Genomic DNA, 19,062 nt, shown 5'->3' with positions numbered 1-19,062 from the left:
CCTTGGAGTGCGTAAGACATGTGCCTCCAGCCATCTGGCTTATCTCTCATTTTGGAAGGGAAGGTGTGAAGACCCAGCAACATAGATGCAAGCCTGGGAAAGGCCTGTGTGTTATCAGCTCCTTTCCCACAGCAAACTTAACACCTGAGGATTGGCCCATTCAAACTGACCGGATGAACTGTTGGGGTGGGGTTTGCTTGGGACTCTTTTAACTTATTGATCTGAGCGGGGAAACCCTCAGATCTTGCCTATTATGCCTGCTCTCAGCTTCTCCTAATAAAAGTTCCTTTTGGAAGAAACTTGTGAGAAGTCAGCCCCCCAGAGAAGGAAATATTAAAAGGGCAGAAAAATATATTTCCTCAAAGGATCTTAAAGAGGCAGAAAAGCATGCCCAGTTTTTCTTAATAGCCCCAAGTTTCCCTCCCCCAAAGCTGCACGTTCCTGAGATTAAACTTTACAGAGGGCACATTCACACGTGCATCCACACCTCACAAAAGGACCATTGAAGCCTAAATACCAACAGCCTCTCCATCCCAAATTGTAGCTATCTTCCAGGGTTGTCTTTAGATTCTCAAATTAACATTTTCCTGTTCAAACAGTGTGTCATTCTGATTCATTCTTGCACAACTCTGGCTGAGATTGAGACCTCCAATTCTTCTAACAAGCTCAAAATGCAAATATGGTAGCACCTTGGTAGTCATCATTAATTAGTTCTGGGAGACACAATGGGTAGCAAAAATGACCAAATACCAAACCAAATTTTCCCATAAAGCATAATGTGTGACCCCGAACCAAAGACAATGCCCATTTTTAAAGCAATGGCTAAAAAGATACGGTTGTTCATCATTACTTTACGTGAGATATAACAGAATAACATGGCTGGAAGGGACCTTGGAGGTCTTCTAGTCCAACCTCCTGCTCAAGCAGGAAACCTTTATACCATTTCAGACAAATGATTGTTCAATCTTTTCTTAAAAACCTCTAGTGTTGGAGCAACCACAACTTCTGAAGGCAAGCCATTCCACTGATTAATTGTTCTCACTGTTAGGAAGTTTCTCCTTAATTCCAGGTTGCTTCTCTCTTTGATTAGTTTCCATCCGTTGCTTCTTGTCCTGCCTTCAGGTGCTTTGGAGAAAAGGTTGACCCCCCCTCTTCTTTGTGGCAGCCCCTTAGATATTGGAAGATGGCCATCATGTCACACCTTGTTCTTGTCTTCATTAAACTAGGCATACCCAATTCCCGCAACCATTCTTTGTATGTTTTATCACCCAGTTCCACTAATCATCTTTAATAAATGCTTAGATTAATTAAAGTAAAAGCTTCATTCTACCCGTACTAATGAGAAAAAAAGCGCAAGAATAAACAAAATGACCACAGAAGCTAAGATTAAAAATGCAAAAGGATATGCACAGGGCAAGAGCTAACATGTGACTAATGCATCACTCTGTGTTTTGGCTGGAAAGGCTAGCAAGTCACAAGACAACCCCAGACACCAAGAAATTAACAGAGGGATAGAATCAAGATCACGTGAAGTATTAATACCACTTTACAAGGCCTGGATAAGGCCACACTTGGAATACTGCATCCAGTTTTGGTCACCACGATGTAAAAAAGATGTTGAGACTCTAGAAAGAGTACAGAGAAGAGCAACAAAGATGATCAGGGGATTGGAGGCTAAAACATATAAGGAATGGTTGCTGGAATTGGGTATGTCTAGTTTAATGAAGAGAAGGATGATGGGGGACGATAGCAATGTTCCATATCTCAGGGGCTGCCCCAAAGAAGAGGGAGTCAAGCGATCCTCCAAAGTGCCTGAAGGCAGGACAAGAAGCAACAGATGGAAATTAACCGAGGAGAGAAGCAACCTAGAACTAAGGAGAAACTTCCTGACAGTTAGAACAATTAACCAGTGGAACAACCTGCCTCCAGAAGCGGTGAATGCTCCAACACTGGAAGTTTTTAAGACGAGACTGGACAGCCATTTGTCTGAAATGGTATAGGTTTCCTGCCTGAATATGGACTAGATGACCTCCAAGGTCCCTTCCAACTTTATTATTATTATTATTAATTCTAGCTTGCGTGACGAGTACTAAACCAATGATAAATACTGGGACAGAATTTTCTCATCAAAATGTGTTAAGTATCAAATTCAATGGGTTTCAAAGTAGTACCGCTGTAAGCAGGCGTGCTGACCAGCATCAAAAGCGCACTGTGCTCCTTTTTAACACCATCCACCAATGGCCAACCTCAGCAAAGGCAATCAGGAAACTTTCCCAGGTCTAGAATACCTGGGCAGGTGTGGTCCACTTTACCAAGTCACTTACCTTCGGCATCTTACGGAGGTTGGGAGAGAGTTTCAGGCAGGTGACGTGCCCACGGTCATCCCCGACGATGATGATGGGGTAGATGGCGTTGAACTGGACATGGGTGATTTTGTTTCGCTTCTTGGCTACCACTGGCTGGTGACAAATAGCTTCGTATTTGTTGACACTTAAGTCAAAGATGTAGGTCTGATGAGAAAAAAAAAACCAAGGCAGAGAGTAAGAGAGGGGTAAAGTCACTGCAGAGATGAGGGAGAAGAGACTCAGCTCATTCCCTGAGTAAAGCACAACGCATCTCCATTGAAGAGACCCCAGCAGGTGCCCCATTAATTATTTCAGTCAATTAGAATAGAGCTGGAAGGGCTTGGAGGTCCTCCATTCCAACCGCCTGCTCAACCAGGAGACCCTATACCATTTCAGACAGGGGGTTGTCCAGTCTTTTCTTAAAAACCTCCAATGATGGAGCACCCACAACTTCTGAAGGCAAGCTATTCTACTGGTTAATTGTCCTCACTGTTAGGAACTTTCTCTTTAATTCCAGGTTGCTTCTCTCCTTGATTAGTTTCTTGTCTTACTTTCTGGTGCTTTCTCTTCTTTTTGGCAGCTCCTCAAATATTGGAATGCTGCCATCATGTTACCCCTAGTCCTTCTTCTCATTAAACTACCCATACCCAGTTCCTGCAACCGTTCTTCGTAGGTTTTAGTCTCCAGGCCCCTAATCATCTTTGTTGCTCTTCCCTGCACTTTTTCCAAAGTTTTTTGAAACTTCTTGAAAGTTAGTATGAAAGAAGGATCTGCTTCCATTCCTGTTACGAGGAGGAGGAGGAGGAGGAGGAGGAGGAGGAGGAGGAGGAGGAGGAGGACTGTGGGGTCCTTGGTGCTCTCTGAGCTTGAGTGTTTTCTTCCAAATGTTTCATGACCCAACTGAGTAACATCATCAGTGTTAGAAGGGAGAGAGGTGTGCAGGGAGGAGGAGGAGGAGGAGGAGGAGGAGGAAGAAGAGGAGGAGGACAACGACGACTGTGGGGTCCTTGGTGCTCTCTGAGCTTGGCTATTAAGCCCAGTCATTAGAATACCACTCAATCAAAATAAAAGCAGATACTTCTAGAGCAGTGGTTCTCAACCTGTGGGTCGGGACCCCATTTGGGGTCGAACGACCATTTCACACAGTCCGCCATTTCCCCCCCCCCTTTTTCCTTAGCTGTGCTACTCCCTTTTATTCTATTGGCTTTTGAAAGCCAATAGAATAGACTCTCTTGAATAGAGTCGAATTCTATTGGCTTTCAAAAGCCAATAGGAATTGTCCAGGCTGTCTCTTCCCTGCTGAGCCCACCAAAAGTCCCATTCTGCAAACGGTGCTGCACCAGTTGAGTAGTCCTCGACTTATGACCGGTTGAGTAGTCCTCGACTTACAACCGGTTGGGGGGTCGCGGTATTAAAAAGGTTGAGAACCACTCTCCTAGAGATTGGGCAGAAGTACCCCAAAAGATCTTTCAGGGAAAGCTCCTAGCTCACTTCTCATCCAAGCTTACCGTTACTGGCTGGGACAGATGTTCAGGAACACCTGGAGGGCCATAACTATTCTTACCTAGCTCTGGCCAAAACAAGGGGGAGAGGGGGTCACTCAATCAGGGCTAGCCCACTCCCTTTGGAGCCCTTTCATTTCATAAAAAGCCTCTGCTTTCCCCCTTCGCCAGGGGTGTCTCTGCATCCCCAGCACGGCAGAATCCTCTTTGCTTCTGGCCCTTCCTTTATTTGTTCCCAAACAAGGATGTGACGCTGTTGCAGTTGGATCAAGACTGGAATAAATATCAGATGAAGAGAAAAGGAGAGGAGAGGAGAGGTTTAATTAATTCAAATGGGGGGGGGGGCAGAGAAACTTGAAAGCAACCTGATGAAGTGCTGCAGACCCTTAATTGATCTAATGTCTCAGATCACCAGGTAAGCGAAGGGCGCTTAGCATTCAGGCGTGTCAACTTTACGCAGCGAGAACACACACACACAACACACACACACAAAATGGCTGGGTGCTGCAGTTGTGAGCCTTGATGATACAATCAAAAGGGGCTGTTAAATTAATTTATGGGGGGGGTAGCAAAGGGAAGGGAGACGCTTGTAATGCTAATAGGTTTCTCAGGGCAGAAAGGATGGGGGAGGAATCTGCTAAGGCAGTGTTTCTCAACTTGGTGACTTTAAGATCTGTGGACTTCAACTCCCAGAATTCCCCAGCCAGCTTTTTCCAAAGTTTGTTTCAAATTTCTCGAAAGTCAGTATGAAAGAAGGCCCTGCTTCCAATCCTGTTACAAGGAGGAGGAGGAGGAGGCGGTGGCTGGGGAATTCTGGGAGTTGAGGTCCACAGATCTTAAAGTCGTCAAGGTTAAGAAACACTGTGCTAAAGGATTAAAGGGACTCAGTTATCGTTCAATTCTCTTTCAGAAGCGTTCTTCACCAAAAGTGCATTAAACCTATTTTCCAAAGCACCTGAAGGCAGGACAAGAAGCAACCGGTGGAAACTAATCAAGGAGAGAAGCAACCTAGAACTAAGGAGAAACTTCCTGACAGTGAGAACAATTAATCAGTGGAACAGCCTGCCTCCAGAAGCAGTAAATGCTCCAACACCGGAAGTTTTTAAGAAGAGACTGGACAGCCATTTGTCCGAAATGGTATAGGCCCCCTAAGTGGAATTTTCCTAAATGGGATTTTTCCATTGTTTTTACCAGGAAATATATATAGGTCAGGCTGGAAAAGGCAGTGCCCTCCTAACCATACACAAGCATTCCAAGTTAGTTGGCAATGTCCATTTTGCTCTACGAGTTCATGTTGATGTAACCCTAACTCTAAGTGGAATTTTCCTAAATGGGATTTTCCCAGGTATTTTATCAGGAAACATAGACAAGGCAGACTGGAATCCTCAGTGCCCTCCTAACCACACCCAAGCACTCTGAGTTTGTTGGCAATATCCATTTTGCTCTATGGGTTCATGTTGACCTAACCCTAAGTGGAATTTTCCTAAATGGGATTTTCCCATTTATTTTATCAGGAAACATAGAAAAGAAAGGCTGGAAAGGTCAGTGCCCTCCTAACCGTACCCAAGCACTCCGAATTTGTTGGCGATGTCCATTTTGCTCTACGAGTTCATGGTGACCTAAGACTAACCCTACGTGGAATTTTCCTAAATGGGATTTTTCCATTGTTTTTATCAGGAAATAGATATAGGTCAGGCTGGAAAGGGCAGTGCCCTCCTAACCATACACAAGCATTCCAAGATAGTTAGCAATGTCCATTTTGCTCTACGAGTTCATGGTGATGTAACCCTAACTATAAGTAGAATTTTCCTAAATGGGATTTTCCCAGGTATTTTACTCGGAATCATAGATAGGGCAGCCTAGAGAAGTCAGATCCCTCGTAACCGTACCCAAGCACTCCGAGTTTGTTGGCAATGCCCATTTTGCTCTATGAGTTCACGGTGACCTAACCCTAACCCTAAGTTGAATTTTCCTAAATGGGATTTTCCCATGTATTTTACCAGGAATCATAGAAAAGACAGGCTGCAAAGGTCAGTGCCCTCCTAACCATACCCAAGCACTCTGAGTTTGTTGGCAGTATCCATTTTGCTCTACGGGTTCCTGGTGACCTAACCCTAACCCTAAGTGGAATTTTCCTAAATGGGATTTTTCCCATGTATTTTATCAGGAAACATAGACAAGGCAGACTGCAATCCTCAGTGCCCTCCTAACCATACCCAAGCACTCTGTGTTTGTTGGCGATTGTCCATTTTGCTCTACGGGTTCATGGTGACCTAACCCTAACCCTACGTGGAATTTTCCTAAATGGGATTTTCCCATGTATTTTATCAGGAAACATAGACAAGGCAGGCTGGAAACCTCAGGGCCCTCCTAACCATACCCAAGCACTCCGAGTTTGTTGGAAATGTCCATTTTGCTCTATGAGTTAATGGTGACCTAACTGTAACCCCAAGTGGAATTTTCCTAAATGGGATTTTCCCATGTATTTTATCAGGAAACATAGATAGGGCAGCTTAGAAAAGTCAATGCCTCCTAACCATACCGAAGCACTCTGAGTTTGTTGGCAATGTCCATTTTGCTCTACGAGTTCATGGTGACCTAACCCTAACCCTAAGTGGAATTTTCCTAAATGGGATTTTTCCCATTGTTCTTACAAGGAAACATACATAGGGCAGGCTGGAAAAATAAGTGCCCTCCTAACTAAGCACAAGGACTCCGAGTCTGTTAGCAATGTCCATTTTGCTCTACAAGTTCATGGTGACCTAACCTTAACCCTAAGTGGAATTTTCCTAAATGGGATTTTCCCATGTATTTTATCAGGAAAAATAGACAAGGCAGTCTGGAATCCTCAGTGCCCTCCTAACCATACCCAAGCACTCTGTGTTTGTTGGCGATGTCCATTTTGCTCTACGAGTTCATGGTGACCTAACCCTAACCCTAAGTGGAATTTTCCTAAATGGGATTTTCCCAAGTATTTTACCAGGAAATATAGATAGGGCAGGCTGGAAAGGTCACTGCCCTCCTAACTATACACAAGCACTCTGTGTTTGTTGGCAATGTCCATTTTGCTGTACGAGTTCATGGTGACCTAACCCTAACCCTAAGTGGAATTTTCCTAAATGGGATTTTCCCATGTATTTTACCAGGAAACATAGACAAGGCAGACTGCAATCCTCACTGCCCTCCTAACCATACCCAAGCACTCTGTGTTTGTTGGCGATGTCCATTTTGCTCTACGAGTTCATGGTGACCTAACCCTAACCCTAAGTGGAATTTTCCTAAATGGGATTAACCCATGTATTTTACCAGGAAATATAGATAGGGCAGGCTGGAAAGGTCACTGCCCTCCTAACTATACACAAGCACTCTGTGTTTGTTGGCAATGTCCATTTTGCTGTACGAGTTCATGGTGACCTAACCCTAACCCTAAGTGGAATTTTCCTAAATAGGATTTTCCCATGTATTTTATCAGGAAACATAGACAAGGCAGACTGCAATCCTCAGTTCACTCCTAACCATACACAAGCATTCCAAGATAGTTGGCAATGTCCATTTTGCTGTACGGGTTCATGGTGACCTAACTCTAAACCTAAGTGGAATTTTCCTAAATGGGATTTTCCCACGTATTTTACCAGGAAACATAGAAAAGACAGGCTGGAAAGTTCAGTGCCCTCCTAACCATACACAAGCACTCTGTGTTTGTTGGCGATGTCCATTTTGCTCTACGAGTTCATGGTGACCTAACCCTAACCCTAAGTGGAATTTTCCTAAATGGGATTTTCCCAAGTATTTTACCAGGAAATATAGATAGGGCAGGCTGGAAAGGTCACTGCCCTCCTAACTATACACAAGCACTCTGTGTTTGTTGGCAATGTCCATTTTGCTGTACGAGTTCATGGTGACCTAACCCTAACCCTAAGTGGAATTTTCCTAAATGGGATTTTCCCATGTATTTTATCGGGAAACATAGAAAAGACAGGCTAGAAAGGTCAGTGCCCTCCTAACCATTCACAAGCGCTCCGAGTTTTTTGGCAATGTCCATTTTGCTGTACGGGTTCATGGTGACCTAACCCTAACCCTAAGTGGAATTTTCCTAAATGGGATTTTCCCATGTATTTTATCAGAAAACATAGACAAGGCAGACTGCAATCCTCACTGCCCTCCTAACCATACCCAACCACTCTGTGTTTGTTGGCGACGTCCATTTTGCTCTACGGGTTCCTGGTGACCTAACCCTAACCCTAAGTGGAATTTTCCTAAATGGGATTTTCCCATGTATTTTACCAGGAAACATAGAAAAGACAGGCTAGAAAGGTCAGTGCCCTCCTAACCATTCACAAGCACTCCGACTTTTTTGGCAATGTCCATTTTGCTGTACGGGTTCATGGTGACCTAACCCTAACCCTAAGTGGAATTTTCCTAAATGGGATTTTCCCATGTATTTTACCAGGAAACATAGACAAGGCAGACTGCAATCCTCAGTTCCCTCCTAACCATACCAAGCACTCTGTGTTTGTTGGCGATGTCCATTTTGCTCTACGAGTTCATGGTGACCTAACCCTAACCCTAAGTGGAATTTTCCTAAATGGGATTTTCCCATGTATTTTACCAGGAAATATAGATAGGGCAGGCTGGAAAGGTCACTGCCCTCCTAACTATACACAAGCACTCTGTGTTTGTTGGCAATGTCCATTTTGCTGTACGAGTTCATGGTGACCTAACCCTAACCCTAAGTGGAATTTTCCTAAATGGGATTTTCCCATGTATTTTACAGGAAACATAGACAAGGCAGACTGCAATCCTCACTGCCCTCCTAACCATACCCAAGCACTCTGTGTTTGTTGGCGATGTCCATTTTGCTCTATGGGTTCATGGTGACCTAACCTAACCCTACGTGGAATTTTCCTCAATGTGATTTTCCCATGTATTTTATCAGGAAACATAGACAAGGCAGGCTGGAAACCTCAGGGCCCTCCTAACCATACCCAAGCACTCCGAGTTTGTTGGCAATGTCCATTTTGCTCTATGAGTTCATGGTGACCTAACCGTAACCCTAAGTTGAATTTTCCTAAATGGGATTTTCCCTTGTATTTTACCAGGAAACATAGAAAAGACAGGCTGGAAAGGTCAGTGCCCTCCTAACCATTCACAAGCACTCCCAAATGGCATTGTCCATTTTGCTCTATGAGTTCATGGTTAGGGTTAGGGTTAGGTCACCATGAACTCGTAGAGCAAAATGGACATCGCCAACAAACACAGAGTGCTTGGGTATGGTTAGGAGGGCACTGACATTTCCAGCCTTTCTTTTCTATGTTCCTGGTAAAATACATGGGAAAATCCCATTTAGGAAAATTCCACTTAGGGTTAGGGTTAGGTCACCATGAATTTGTACAGCAAAATGGACATGGTCAACAAACTTGGAGTGCTTGTGAATGGTTAGGAGGGCACTGACTTTTCCAGCCTGCACTATGTATGTTTCCAGGTAAAAACAATGGGAAAATCCCATTTAGGAAAATTCCACTTAGGGTTAAGGTTAGGTCACCATGAACTCGTAGAGCAAAATGAACATTGCCAACAAAATCGGCGTGCTTGGGTATGGTTAGGAGGGCACTGACTTTTCCAGCCTGCCCTATCTATATCTCCTGGTAAAATACATGGGAAAATCCCATTTAGGAAAATTCCACTTAGGGTTAGGGTTAGGTCACCATGAACTCGTACAGCAAAATGGACATTGCCAGCAAACACAGAGTGCTTGTGTATAGTTAGGAGGGCAGTGACCTTTCCAGCCTGCCCTATCTATATTTCCTGGTAAAATACATGGGAAAATCCCATTTAGGAAAATTCCACTTAGGGTTAGGGTTAGGTCACCATGAACTCGTAGAGCAAAATGGACATCGCCAACAAACACAGAGTGCTTGGGTATGGTTAGGAGAGAACTGAGGATTGCAGTCTGCCTTCTCTATGTTTCCTGATAAAAAACATGGGAAAATCCCATTTAGGAAAATTCCACTTAGGGTTAGGGTTAGGTCACCATGAACTGGTAGAGCAAAATGGACATCGCCAACAAACACAGAGTGCTTGGGTATGATTAGGAGGGCACTGACCTTTCCAGCCTGTCTTTTCTATGTTTCCTGGAAAAATAAATGGGAAAATCCCATTTAGGAAAATTCCACTTAGGGTTAGGGTTAGGTCACCGTGAACTCGTAGAGCAAAATGGACATTGCTAAAAAACTCGGAGTGCTTGTGAATGGTTAGGAGGGCACTGACGTTTCCAGCCTGCCTTGTCTATGTTTCCTGGTAAAATACATGGGAAAATCCCATTTAGGAAAATTCCACTTAGGGTTAGGGTAAGGTCAACATGAGCTCATGGAGCAAAGTGGACATTGCCAACAAACTCGGAGTGCTTGGGTATGGTTACGAGGACACTGACTTCTCTAGGCTGCCCTATCTATGATTCCGAGTAAAATAACTGGGAAAATCCCATTTAGGAAAATTCCACTTAGAGTTAGGGTTACATCACCATGAACTCGTAGAGCAAAATGGACATTGCCAACTATCTTGGAATGCTTGTGTATGGTTAGGAGGGCACTACCCTTTCCAGCCTGACCTATATATATTTCCTGGTAAAAACAATGGAAAAATCCCATTTAGGAAAATTCCACTTAGGGTTAGGGTTAGGTCACCATGAACCCGTAGAGCAAAATGGACATCGCCAAGAAACACAGAGTGTTTGGGTATGGTTAGGAGGGCAGTGAGGTTTCCGCCCTGCCTTGTCCATGTTTCCTGATAAAATACATGGGAAAATCCCATTTAGGAAAATTCCACTTAGGGTTAAGGTTAGGTCACCATGAACTTGTAGAGCAAAATGGACGTTGCTAACAGACTCAGAGTGCTTGTGAATAGTTAGGAGGGCACTTATTTTTCCAGCCTGCCCTATGTATGTTTCCTGGTAAGAACAATGGGAAAATCCCATTTAGGAAAATTCCACTTAGGGTTAGGGTTAGGTCACCATGAAGTCGTAGAGCAAAATGAACATTGCCAACAAAATCGGCGTGCTTGGGTATGGTTAGGAGGGCACTGACTTTTCCAGCCTGCTCTATCTATATTTCCTGGTAAAATACATGGGAAAATCCGATTTAGGGAAATTCCACTTACAGTTAGGGTTGGGTCACCATGAACTCGTAGAGCAAAATGGACATCGCCAACAAACACAGAGTGCTTGGGTATGGTTAGGAGGGAACTGAGGATTGCAGCCTGCCTTGTCTATGTTTCCTGATAAAATACATGGGAAAATCCCATTTAGGAAAATTCCACGTAGGGTTAGGGTTAGATCACCATGAACTTGTACAGCAAAATGGATATCGCCAACAAATTCGGAGTGCTTGTGAATGGTTAGGAGGGCACTGACATTTCCAGCCTGTCTTTTCTATGTTTCCTCGTAAAATACATGGGAAAATCCATTTTAGGAAAATTCCACTTAGCGTTAGGGTTAGGTCACCATGAACTCTTACAGCAAAATGGACATTGCCAACAAACTCAGAGTGCTTGGGTATAGTTAGGAGGGCACTGACCTTTCCAGCCTGTCTTTTCTATGTTTCCTCGTAAAATACATGGGAAAATCCCATTTAGGAAAATTCCACTTAGGGTTAGGTCACCATGAATTTGTACAGCAAAATGGACATGGTCAACAAACCTGGAGTGCTTGTGAATGGTTAGGAGGGCACTGACTTTTCCAGCCTGCACTATGTATGTATCCTGGTAAAAACAATGGGAAAATCCCATTTAGGAAAATTCCACTTAGAGTTAAGGTTAGGTCACCATGAACTCGTAGAGCAAAATGGACATCGCCAACAAACACAGAGTGCTTGGGTATGGTTAGGAGGGCACTGACCTTTCCAGCCTGCCCTATCTATATTTCCTGGTAAAATACATGGGAAAATCCCATTTAGGAAAATTCCACTTAGGGTTAGGGTTAGGTCACCATGAATTTGTACAGCAAAATGGACATGGTCAACAAACGTGGAGTGCTTGTGAATGGTTAGGAGGGCACTGACTTTTCGAGCCTGCACTATGTATGTTTCCTGGTAAAAACAATGGGAAAATCCCATTTAGGAAAATTCCACTTAGGGTTAAGGTTAGCTCACCATGAACTCGTAGAGCAAAATGAACATTGCCAACAAAATCGGCGTGCTTGGGTATGGTTAGGAGGGCACTGACTTTTCCAGCCTATCCTATCTATATTTCCTGGTAAAATACATGGGAAAATCCCATTTAGGAAAATTCCACTTAGGGTTAGGGTTAGGTCACCATGAACTCGTACAGCAAAATGGACATTGCCAGCAAACACAGAGTGCTTGTGTATAGTTAGGAGGGCAGTGACCTTTCCAACCTGCCCTATCTAAATTTCCTGGTAAAATACATGGGAAAATCCCATTTAGGAAAATTCCACTTAGGGTTAAGGTTAGGTCACCATGAACTTGTAGAGCAAAATGGACATTGCTAACAGACTCGGAGTGCTTGTGAATAGTTAGGAGGGCACTTATTTTTCCAGCCTGCCCTATGTATGTTTCCTGGTAAGAACAATGGGAAAATCCCATTTAGGAAAATTCCACTTAGGGTTAGGGTTAGGTCACCATGAACTCGTAGAGCAAAATGGACATTGCCAACAAACTCAGAGTGCTTCGTTATGGTTAGGAGGCACTGACTTTTCTAAGCTGCCCTATCTATGTTTCCTGGTAAAATACATGGGAAAATCCCATTTAGGAAAATTCCACTTGCGGTTACGGTTAGGTCACCATTAACCCATAGAGCAAAATGGACATTGCCAACAAACTCGGAGTGCTTGGGTATGGTTAGGAGGGCCCTGAGGTTTCCAGCCTGCCTTGTCTATGTTTCCTGATAAAATACATGGGAAAATCCCATTTAGGAAAATTCCACGTAGGGTTAGGGTTAGGTCACCATGAACCCGTAGAGCAAAATGGACATCGCCAACAAATTCGGAGTGCTTGTGAATGGTTAGGAGGGCACTGACGTTTCCAGCCTGTCTTTTCTATGTTTCCTCGTAAAATACATGGGAAAATCCCATTTAGGAAAATTCCACTTAGCGTTAGGGTTAGGTCACCATGAACTCTTACAGCAAAATGCACATTGCCAACAAACTCAGAGTGCTTAGGTATAGTTAGGAGGGCACTGACCTTTCCAGCCTGTCTTTTCTATGTTTCCTCGTAAAATACATGGGAAAATCCCATTTAGGAAAATTCCACTTAGCGTTAAGGTTAGGTCACCATGAACTCTTACAGCAAAATGGACATTGCCAACAAACTCAGAGTGCTTGGGTATAGTTAGGAGGGCACTGACCTTTCCAGCCTGTCTTTTCTATGTTTCCTCGTAAAATACATGGGAAAATCCCATTTAGGAAAATTCCACTTAGGGTTAGGTCACCATGAATTTGTACAGCAAAATGGACATGGTCAACAAACTTGGAGTGCTTGTGAATGGTTAGGAGGCACTGACTTTTCCAGCCTGCACTATGTATGTTTCCTGGTAAAAACAATGGGAAAATCCAATTTAGGAAAATTCCACTTAGGGTTAAGGTTAGGTCACCATGAACTCGTAGAGCAAAATGGACATCGCCAACAAACACAGAGTGCTTGGGTATGGTTAGGAGGGAACTGAGGATTGCAGTCTGCCTTGTCTATGTTTCCTGATAAAATACATGGGAAAATCCCATTTAGGAAAATTCTACTTAGGGTTAGGGTTAGGTCACCAGGAACCCGTAGAGCAAAATGGATACTGCCAACAAACTCAGAGTGCTTGGGTATGGTTAGGAGGGCACTGACCTTTCCAGCCTGTCTTTTCTATGATTCCTGGTAAAATACATGGGAAAATCCCATTTAGGAAAATTCAACTTAGGGTTAGGGTTAGGTCACCATGAACTCATAGAGCAAAATGGACATTGCCAACAACCTCGGAGTGCTTGGGTACGGTTACGAGGGATTTGACTTCTCTAGGCTGCCCTATCTATGATTCCTGGTAAAATACATGGGAAAATCCCATTTAGGAAAATTCCACTTAGGGTTAGGGTTAGGTCACCATGAACTCGTACAGCAAGATGGACATTGCCAACAAACACAGAGTGCTTGGGTATGGTTAGGAGGGAACTGAGGATTGCAGTCTGCTTTGTCTATGTTTCCTGATAAAATATATGGGAAAATCCCTTTTAGGAAAATTCCACTTATGGTTAGGGTTAGGTCACCATGAACTCGTAGAGCAAAATGGACATCGCCAACAAACACAGAGTGCTTGGGTATGGTTAGGAGGGCACTGACCTTTCCAGCCTGCCCTATCTATATTTCCTGGTAAAATACATGGGAAAATCCCATTTAGGAAAATTCCACTTAGGGTTAGGGTTAGGTCACCATGAATTTGTACAGCAAAATGGACATGGTCAACAAACTTGGAGTGCTTGTGAATGGTTAGGAGGGCACTGACTTTTCCAGCCTCCACTATGTATGTTTCCAGGTAAAAACAATGGGAAAATCCCATTTAGGAAAATTCCACTTAGGGTTAAGGTTAGGTCACCATGAACTCATAGAGCAAAATGGACATCGCCAACAAACACAGAGTGCTTGGGTATGGTTAGGAGGGCACTGACCTTTCCAGCCTTTCTTTTCTATGTTTCCTCGTAAAATACATGGGAAAATCCCATTTAGGAAAATTCCACTTAGGGTTAGGTCACCATGAATTTGTACAGCAAAATGGACATGGTCAACAAACGTGGAGTGCTTGTGAATGGTTAGGAGGGCACTGACTTTTCCAGCCTGCACTATGTATGTTTCCTGGTAAAAACAATGGGAAAATCCCATTTAGGAAAATTCCACTTAGGGTTAAGGTTAGCTCACCATGAACTCGTAGAGCAAAATGAACATTGCCAACAAAATCGGCGTGCTTGGGTATGGTTAGGAGGGCACTGACTTTTCCAGCCTGTCCTATCTATATTTCCTGGTAAAATACATGGGAAAATCCCATTTAGGAAAATTCCACTTAGGGTTAAGGTTAGCTCACCATGAACTCGTAGAGCAAAATGGACATTGCCAGAAACACAGAGTGCTTGTGTATAGTTAGGAGGGCAGTAATCTTTCCAGCCTGCCCTATCTAAATTTCATGGTAAAATACATGGGAAAATCCCATTTAGGAAAATTCCACTTAGGGTTAAGGTTAGGTCACCATGAACTTGTAGAGCAAAATGGACATTGCTAACAGACTCGGAGTGCTTGTGAATAGTTAGGAGGGCACTTATTTTTCCAGCCTGCCCTATGTATGTTTCCTGGTAAGAACAATGGGAAAATCCCATTTAGGAAAATTCCACTTAGTGTTAGGGTTAGGTCACCATGAACTCGTAGAGCAAAATGGACATTGCCAACAAACTCAGAGTGCTTCGGTATGGTTAGGAGGCACTGACTTTTCTAAGCTGCCCTATCTATGTTTCCTGGTAAAATACATGGGAAAATCCCATTTAGGAAAATTCCACTTGCGGTTACGGTTAGGTCACCATTAACCCATAGAGCAAAATGGACATTGCCAACAAACTCGGAGTGCTTGGGTATGGTTAGGAGGGCCCTGAGGTTTCCAGCCTGCCTTGTCTATGTTTCCTGATAAAATACATGGGAAAATCCCATTTAGGAAAATTCCACGTAGGGTTAGGGTTAGGTCACCATGAACCCGTAGAGCAAAATGGACATCGCCAACAAATTCGGAGTGCTTGTGAATGGTTAGGAGGGCACTGACGTTTCCAGCCTGTCTTTTCTATGTTTCCTCGTAAAATACATGGGAAAATCCCATTTAGGAAAATTCCACTTAGCGTTAGGGTTAGGTCACCATGAACTCTTACAGCAAAATGCACATTGCCAACAAACTCAGAGTGCTTAGGTATAGTTAGGAGGGCACTGACCTTTCCAGCCTGTCTTTTCTATGTTTCCTCGTAAAATACATGGGAAAATCCCATTTAGGAAAATTCCACTTAGCGTTAGGGTTAGGTCACCATGAACTCTTACAGCAAAATGGACATTGCCAACAAACTCAGAGTGCTTGGGTATGGTTAGGAGGGCACTGACTTTTCCAGCCTGCCCTATCTATATTTCCTGGTAAAATACATGGGAAAATCCCATTTAGGAAAATTCCACTTAGGGTTAGGGTTAGGTCACCATGAATTTGTACAGCAAAATGGACATGGTCAACAAACTTGGAGTGCTTGTGAATGGTTAGGAGGGCACTGAATTTTCCAGCCTCCACTATGTATGTTTCCAGGTAAAAACAATGGGAAAATCCCATTTAGGAAAATTCCACTTAGGGTTAAGGTTAGGTCACCATGAACTCATAGAGCAAAATGGACATCGCCAACAAACACAGAGTGCTTGGGTATGGTTAGGAGGGCACTGACCTTTCCAGCCTTTCTTTTCTATGTTTCCTCGTAAAATACATGGGAAAATCCCATTTAGGAAAATTCCACTTAGGGTTAGGTCACCATGAATTTGTACAGCAAAATGGACATGGTCAACAAACGTGGAGTGCTTGTAAATGGTTAGGAGGGCACTGACTTTTCCAGCCTGCACTATGTATGTTTCCTGGTAAAAACAATGGGAAAATCCCATTTAGGAAAATTCCACTTAGGGTTAAGGTTAGCTCACCATGAACTCGTAGAGCAAAATGAACATTGCCAACAAAATCGGCGTGCTTGGGTATGGTTAGGAGGGCACTGACTTTTCCAGCCTATCCTATCTAAATTTCCTGGTAAAATACATGGGAAAATCCCATTTAGGAAAATTCCACTTAGGGTTAGGGTTAGGTCACCATGAACTCGTAGAGCAAAATGGACATTGCCAGCAAACACAGAGTGCTTGTGTATAGTTAGGAGGGCAGTGACCTTTCCAACCTGCCCTATCTATATTTCCTGGTAAAATACATGGGAAAATCCCATTTAGGAAAATTCCACTTAGGGTTAAGGTTAGGTCACCATGAACTTGTAGAGCAAAATGGACATTGCTAACAGACTCGGAGTGCTTGTGAATAGTTAGGAGGGCACTTATTTTTCCAGCCTGCCCTATGTATGTTTCCTGGTAAGAACAATGGGAAAATCCCATTTAGGAAAATTCCACTTAGGGTTAGGGTTAGGTCACCATGAACTCGTAGAGCAAAATGGACATCGCCAACAAACTCAGAGTGCTTCGGTATGGTTAGGAGGCACTGACTTTTCTAAGCTGCCCTATCTATGTTTCCTGGTAAAATACATGGGAAAATCCCATTTAGGAAAATTCCACTTGCGGTTACGATTAGGTCACCATTAACCCATAGAGCAAAATGGACATTGCCAACAAATTCGGAGTGCTTGGGTATGGTTAGGAGGGCCCTGAGGTTTCCAGCCTGCCTTGTCTATGTTTCCTGATAAAATACATGGGAAAATCCCATTTAGGAAAATTCCACGTAGGGTTAGGGTTAGGTCACCATGAACCCGTAGAGCAAAATGGACATCGCCAACAAATTCGGAGTGCTTGTGAATGGTTAGGAGGGCACTGACGTTTCCAGCCTGTCTTTTCTATGTTTCCTCGTAAAATACATGGGAAAATCCCATTTAGGAAAATTCCACTTAGCGTTAGGGTTAGGTCACCATGAACTCTTACAGCAAAATGCACATTGCCAACAAACTCAGAGTGCTTAGGTATAGTTAGGAGGGCACTGACCTTTCCAGCCTGTCTTTTCTATGTTTCCTCGTAAAATACATGGGAAAATCCCATTTAGGAAAATTCCACTTAGCGTTAGGGTTAGGTCACCATGAACTCTTACAGCAAAATGGACATTGCCAACAAACTCAGAGTGCTTGGGTATAGTTAGGAGGGCACTGACCTTTCCAGCCTGTCTTTTCTATGTTTCCTCGTAAAATACATGGGAAAATCCCATTTAGGAAAATTCCACTTAGGGTTAGGTCACCATGAATTTGTACAGCAAAATGGACATGGTCAACAAACTTGGAGTGCTTGTGAATGGTTAGGAGGGCACTGACTTTTCCAGCCTGCACTATGTATGTTTCCTGGTAAAAACAATGGGAAAATCCAATATAGGAAAATTCCACTTAGGGTTAAGGTTAGGTCACCATGAACTCGTAGAGCAAAATGGACATCGCCAACAAACACAGAGTGCTTGGGTATGGTTAGGAGGGATCTGACTTCTCTAGGCTGCCCTATCTATGATTCCTGGTAAAATACATGGGAAAATCCAATTTAGGAAAATTCCACTTAGGGTTAGGTCACCATGAATTTGTACAGCAAAATGGACATGGTCAACAAACTTGGAGTGCTTGTGAATGGTTAGGAGGGCACTGACTTTTCCAGCCTGCACTATGTATGTTTCCAGGTAAAAACAATGGGAAAATCCCATTTAGGAAAATTCCACTTAGGGTTAAGGTTAGGTCACCATGAACTCGTAGAGCAAAATGAACATTGCCAACAAAATCGCTAAGTGGAATTTTCCTAAATGGGATTTTCCCATGTATTTTACGAGGAAACATAGAAAAGAAAGGGTGGAAACGTCAGTATCCTCCTAACCATTAACAAGCACTCCGAGTTTTTTAGCAATGTCCATTTTGCTGTACGAGTTCATGGTGACCTAACCCTAACCCTAAGTGGAATTTTCCCAAAGGGGATTTTCCCATGTATTTTATCAGAAAACATAGATAAGGCAGACTGCAATCCTCAGTTCCCTCCTGACCATACCCAAGCACTCTGTGTTTGTTGGCGATGACCATTTTGCTCTACGAGTTCATAGTGACCAAACCCTAACCCTAAGTGGAATTTTCCTCAATGGGATTTTCCCATGTATTTTACCAGGAAATATAGATAGGGCAGGCTGGAAAGGTCACTGCCCTCCTAACTATACACAAGCACTCTGTGTTTGTTGGCAATGTCCATTTTGCTGTACGAGTTCATGGTGACCTAACCCTAACCCTAAGTGGAATTTTCCTAAATGGGATTTTCCCATGTATTTTACCAGGAAACATAGACAAGGCAGACTGCAATCCTCACTGCCCTCCTAACCATACCGAAGCACTCTGTGTTTGTTGGCGATGTCCATTTTGCTCTACGGGTTCATGGTGACCTAACCCTAACCCTACGTGGAATTTTCCTAAATGTGATTTTCCCATGTATTTTATCAGGAAACATAGA

General features: G+C 43.4%; 1 protein-coding gene across 1 annotated transcript in view; it reads right to left on the bottom strand.

Annotated features, from left to right (window-relative positions):
* DNAI1 (dynein axonemal intermediate chain 1) overlaps nt 1-19,062 on the bottom strand; it is a 205,599-nt gene that overhangs the window by 34,258 nt on the left and 152,279 nt on the right. The window contains exon 19 of the mRNA XM_039355382.1: nt 2,325-2,510. Within this exon, the coding sequence (XP_039211316.1) occupies nt 2,325-2,510 (186 nt within the window). The remainder of the gene's footprint in view (nt 1-2,324; nt 2,511-19,062) is intronic.

This window comes from Crotalus tigris, unplaced genomic scaffold (genome assembly GCF_016545835.1).
Source record: "Crotalus tigris isolate CLP2741 ecotype Arizona unplaced genomic scaffold, ASM1654583v1 scf7180000018684.1183181, whole genome shotgun sequence".
Classification (NCBI taxonomy): domain Eukaryota; kingdom Metazoa; phylum Chordata; class Lepidosauria; order Squamata; family Viperidae; genus Crotalus; species Crotalus tigris.
The sequence above is the reverse complement of the archived record's forward strand: the minus strand, read 5'-3'. Positions and strand labels throughout refer to the sequence as shown.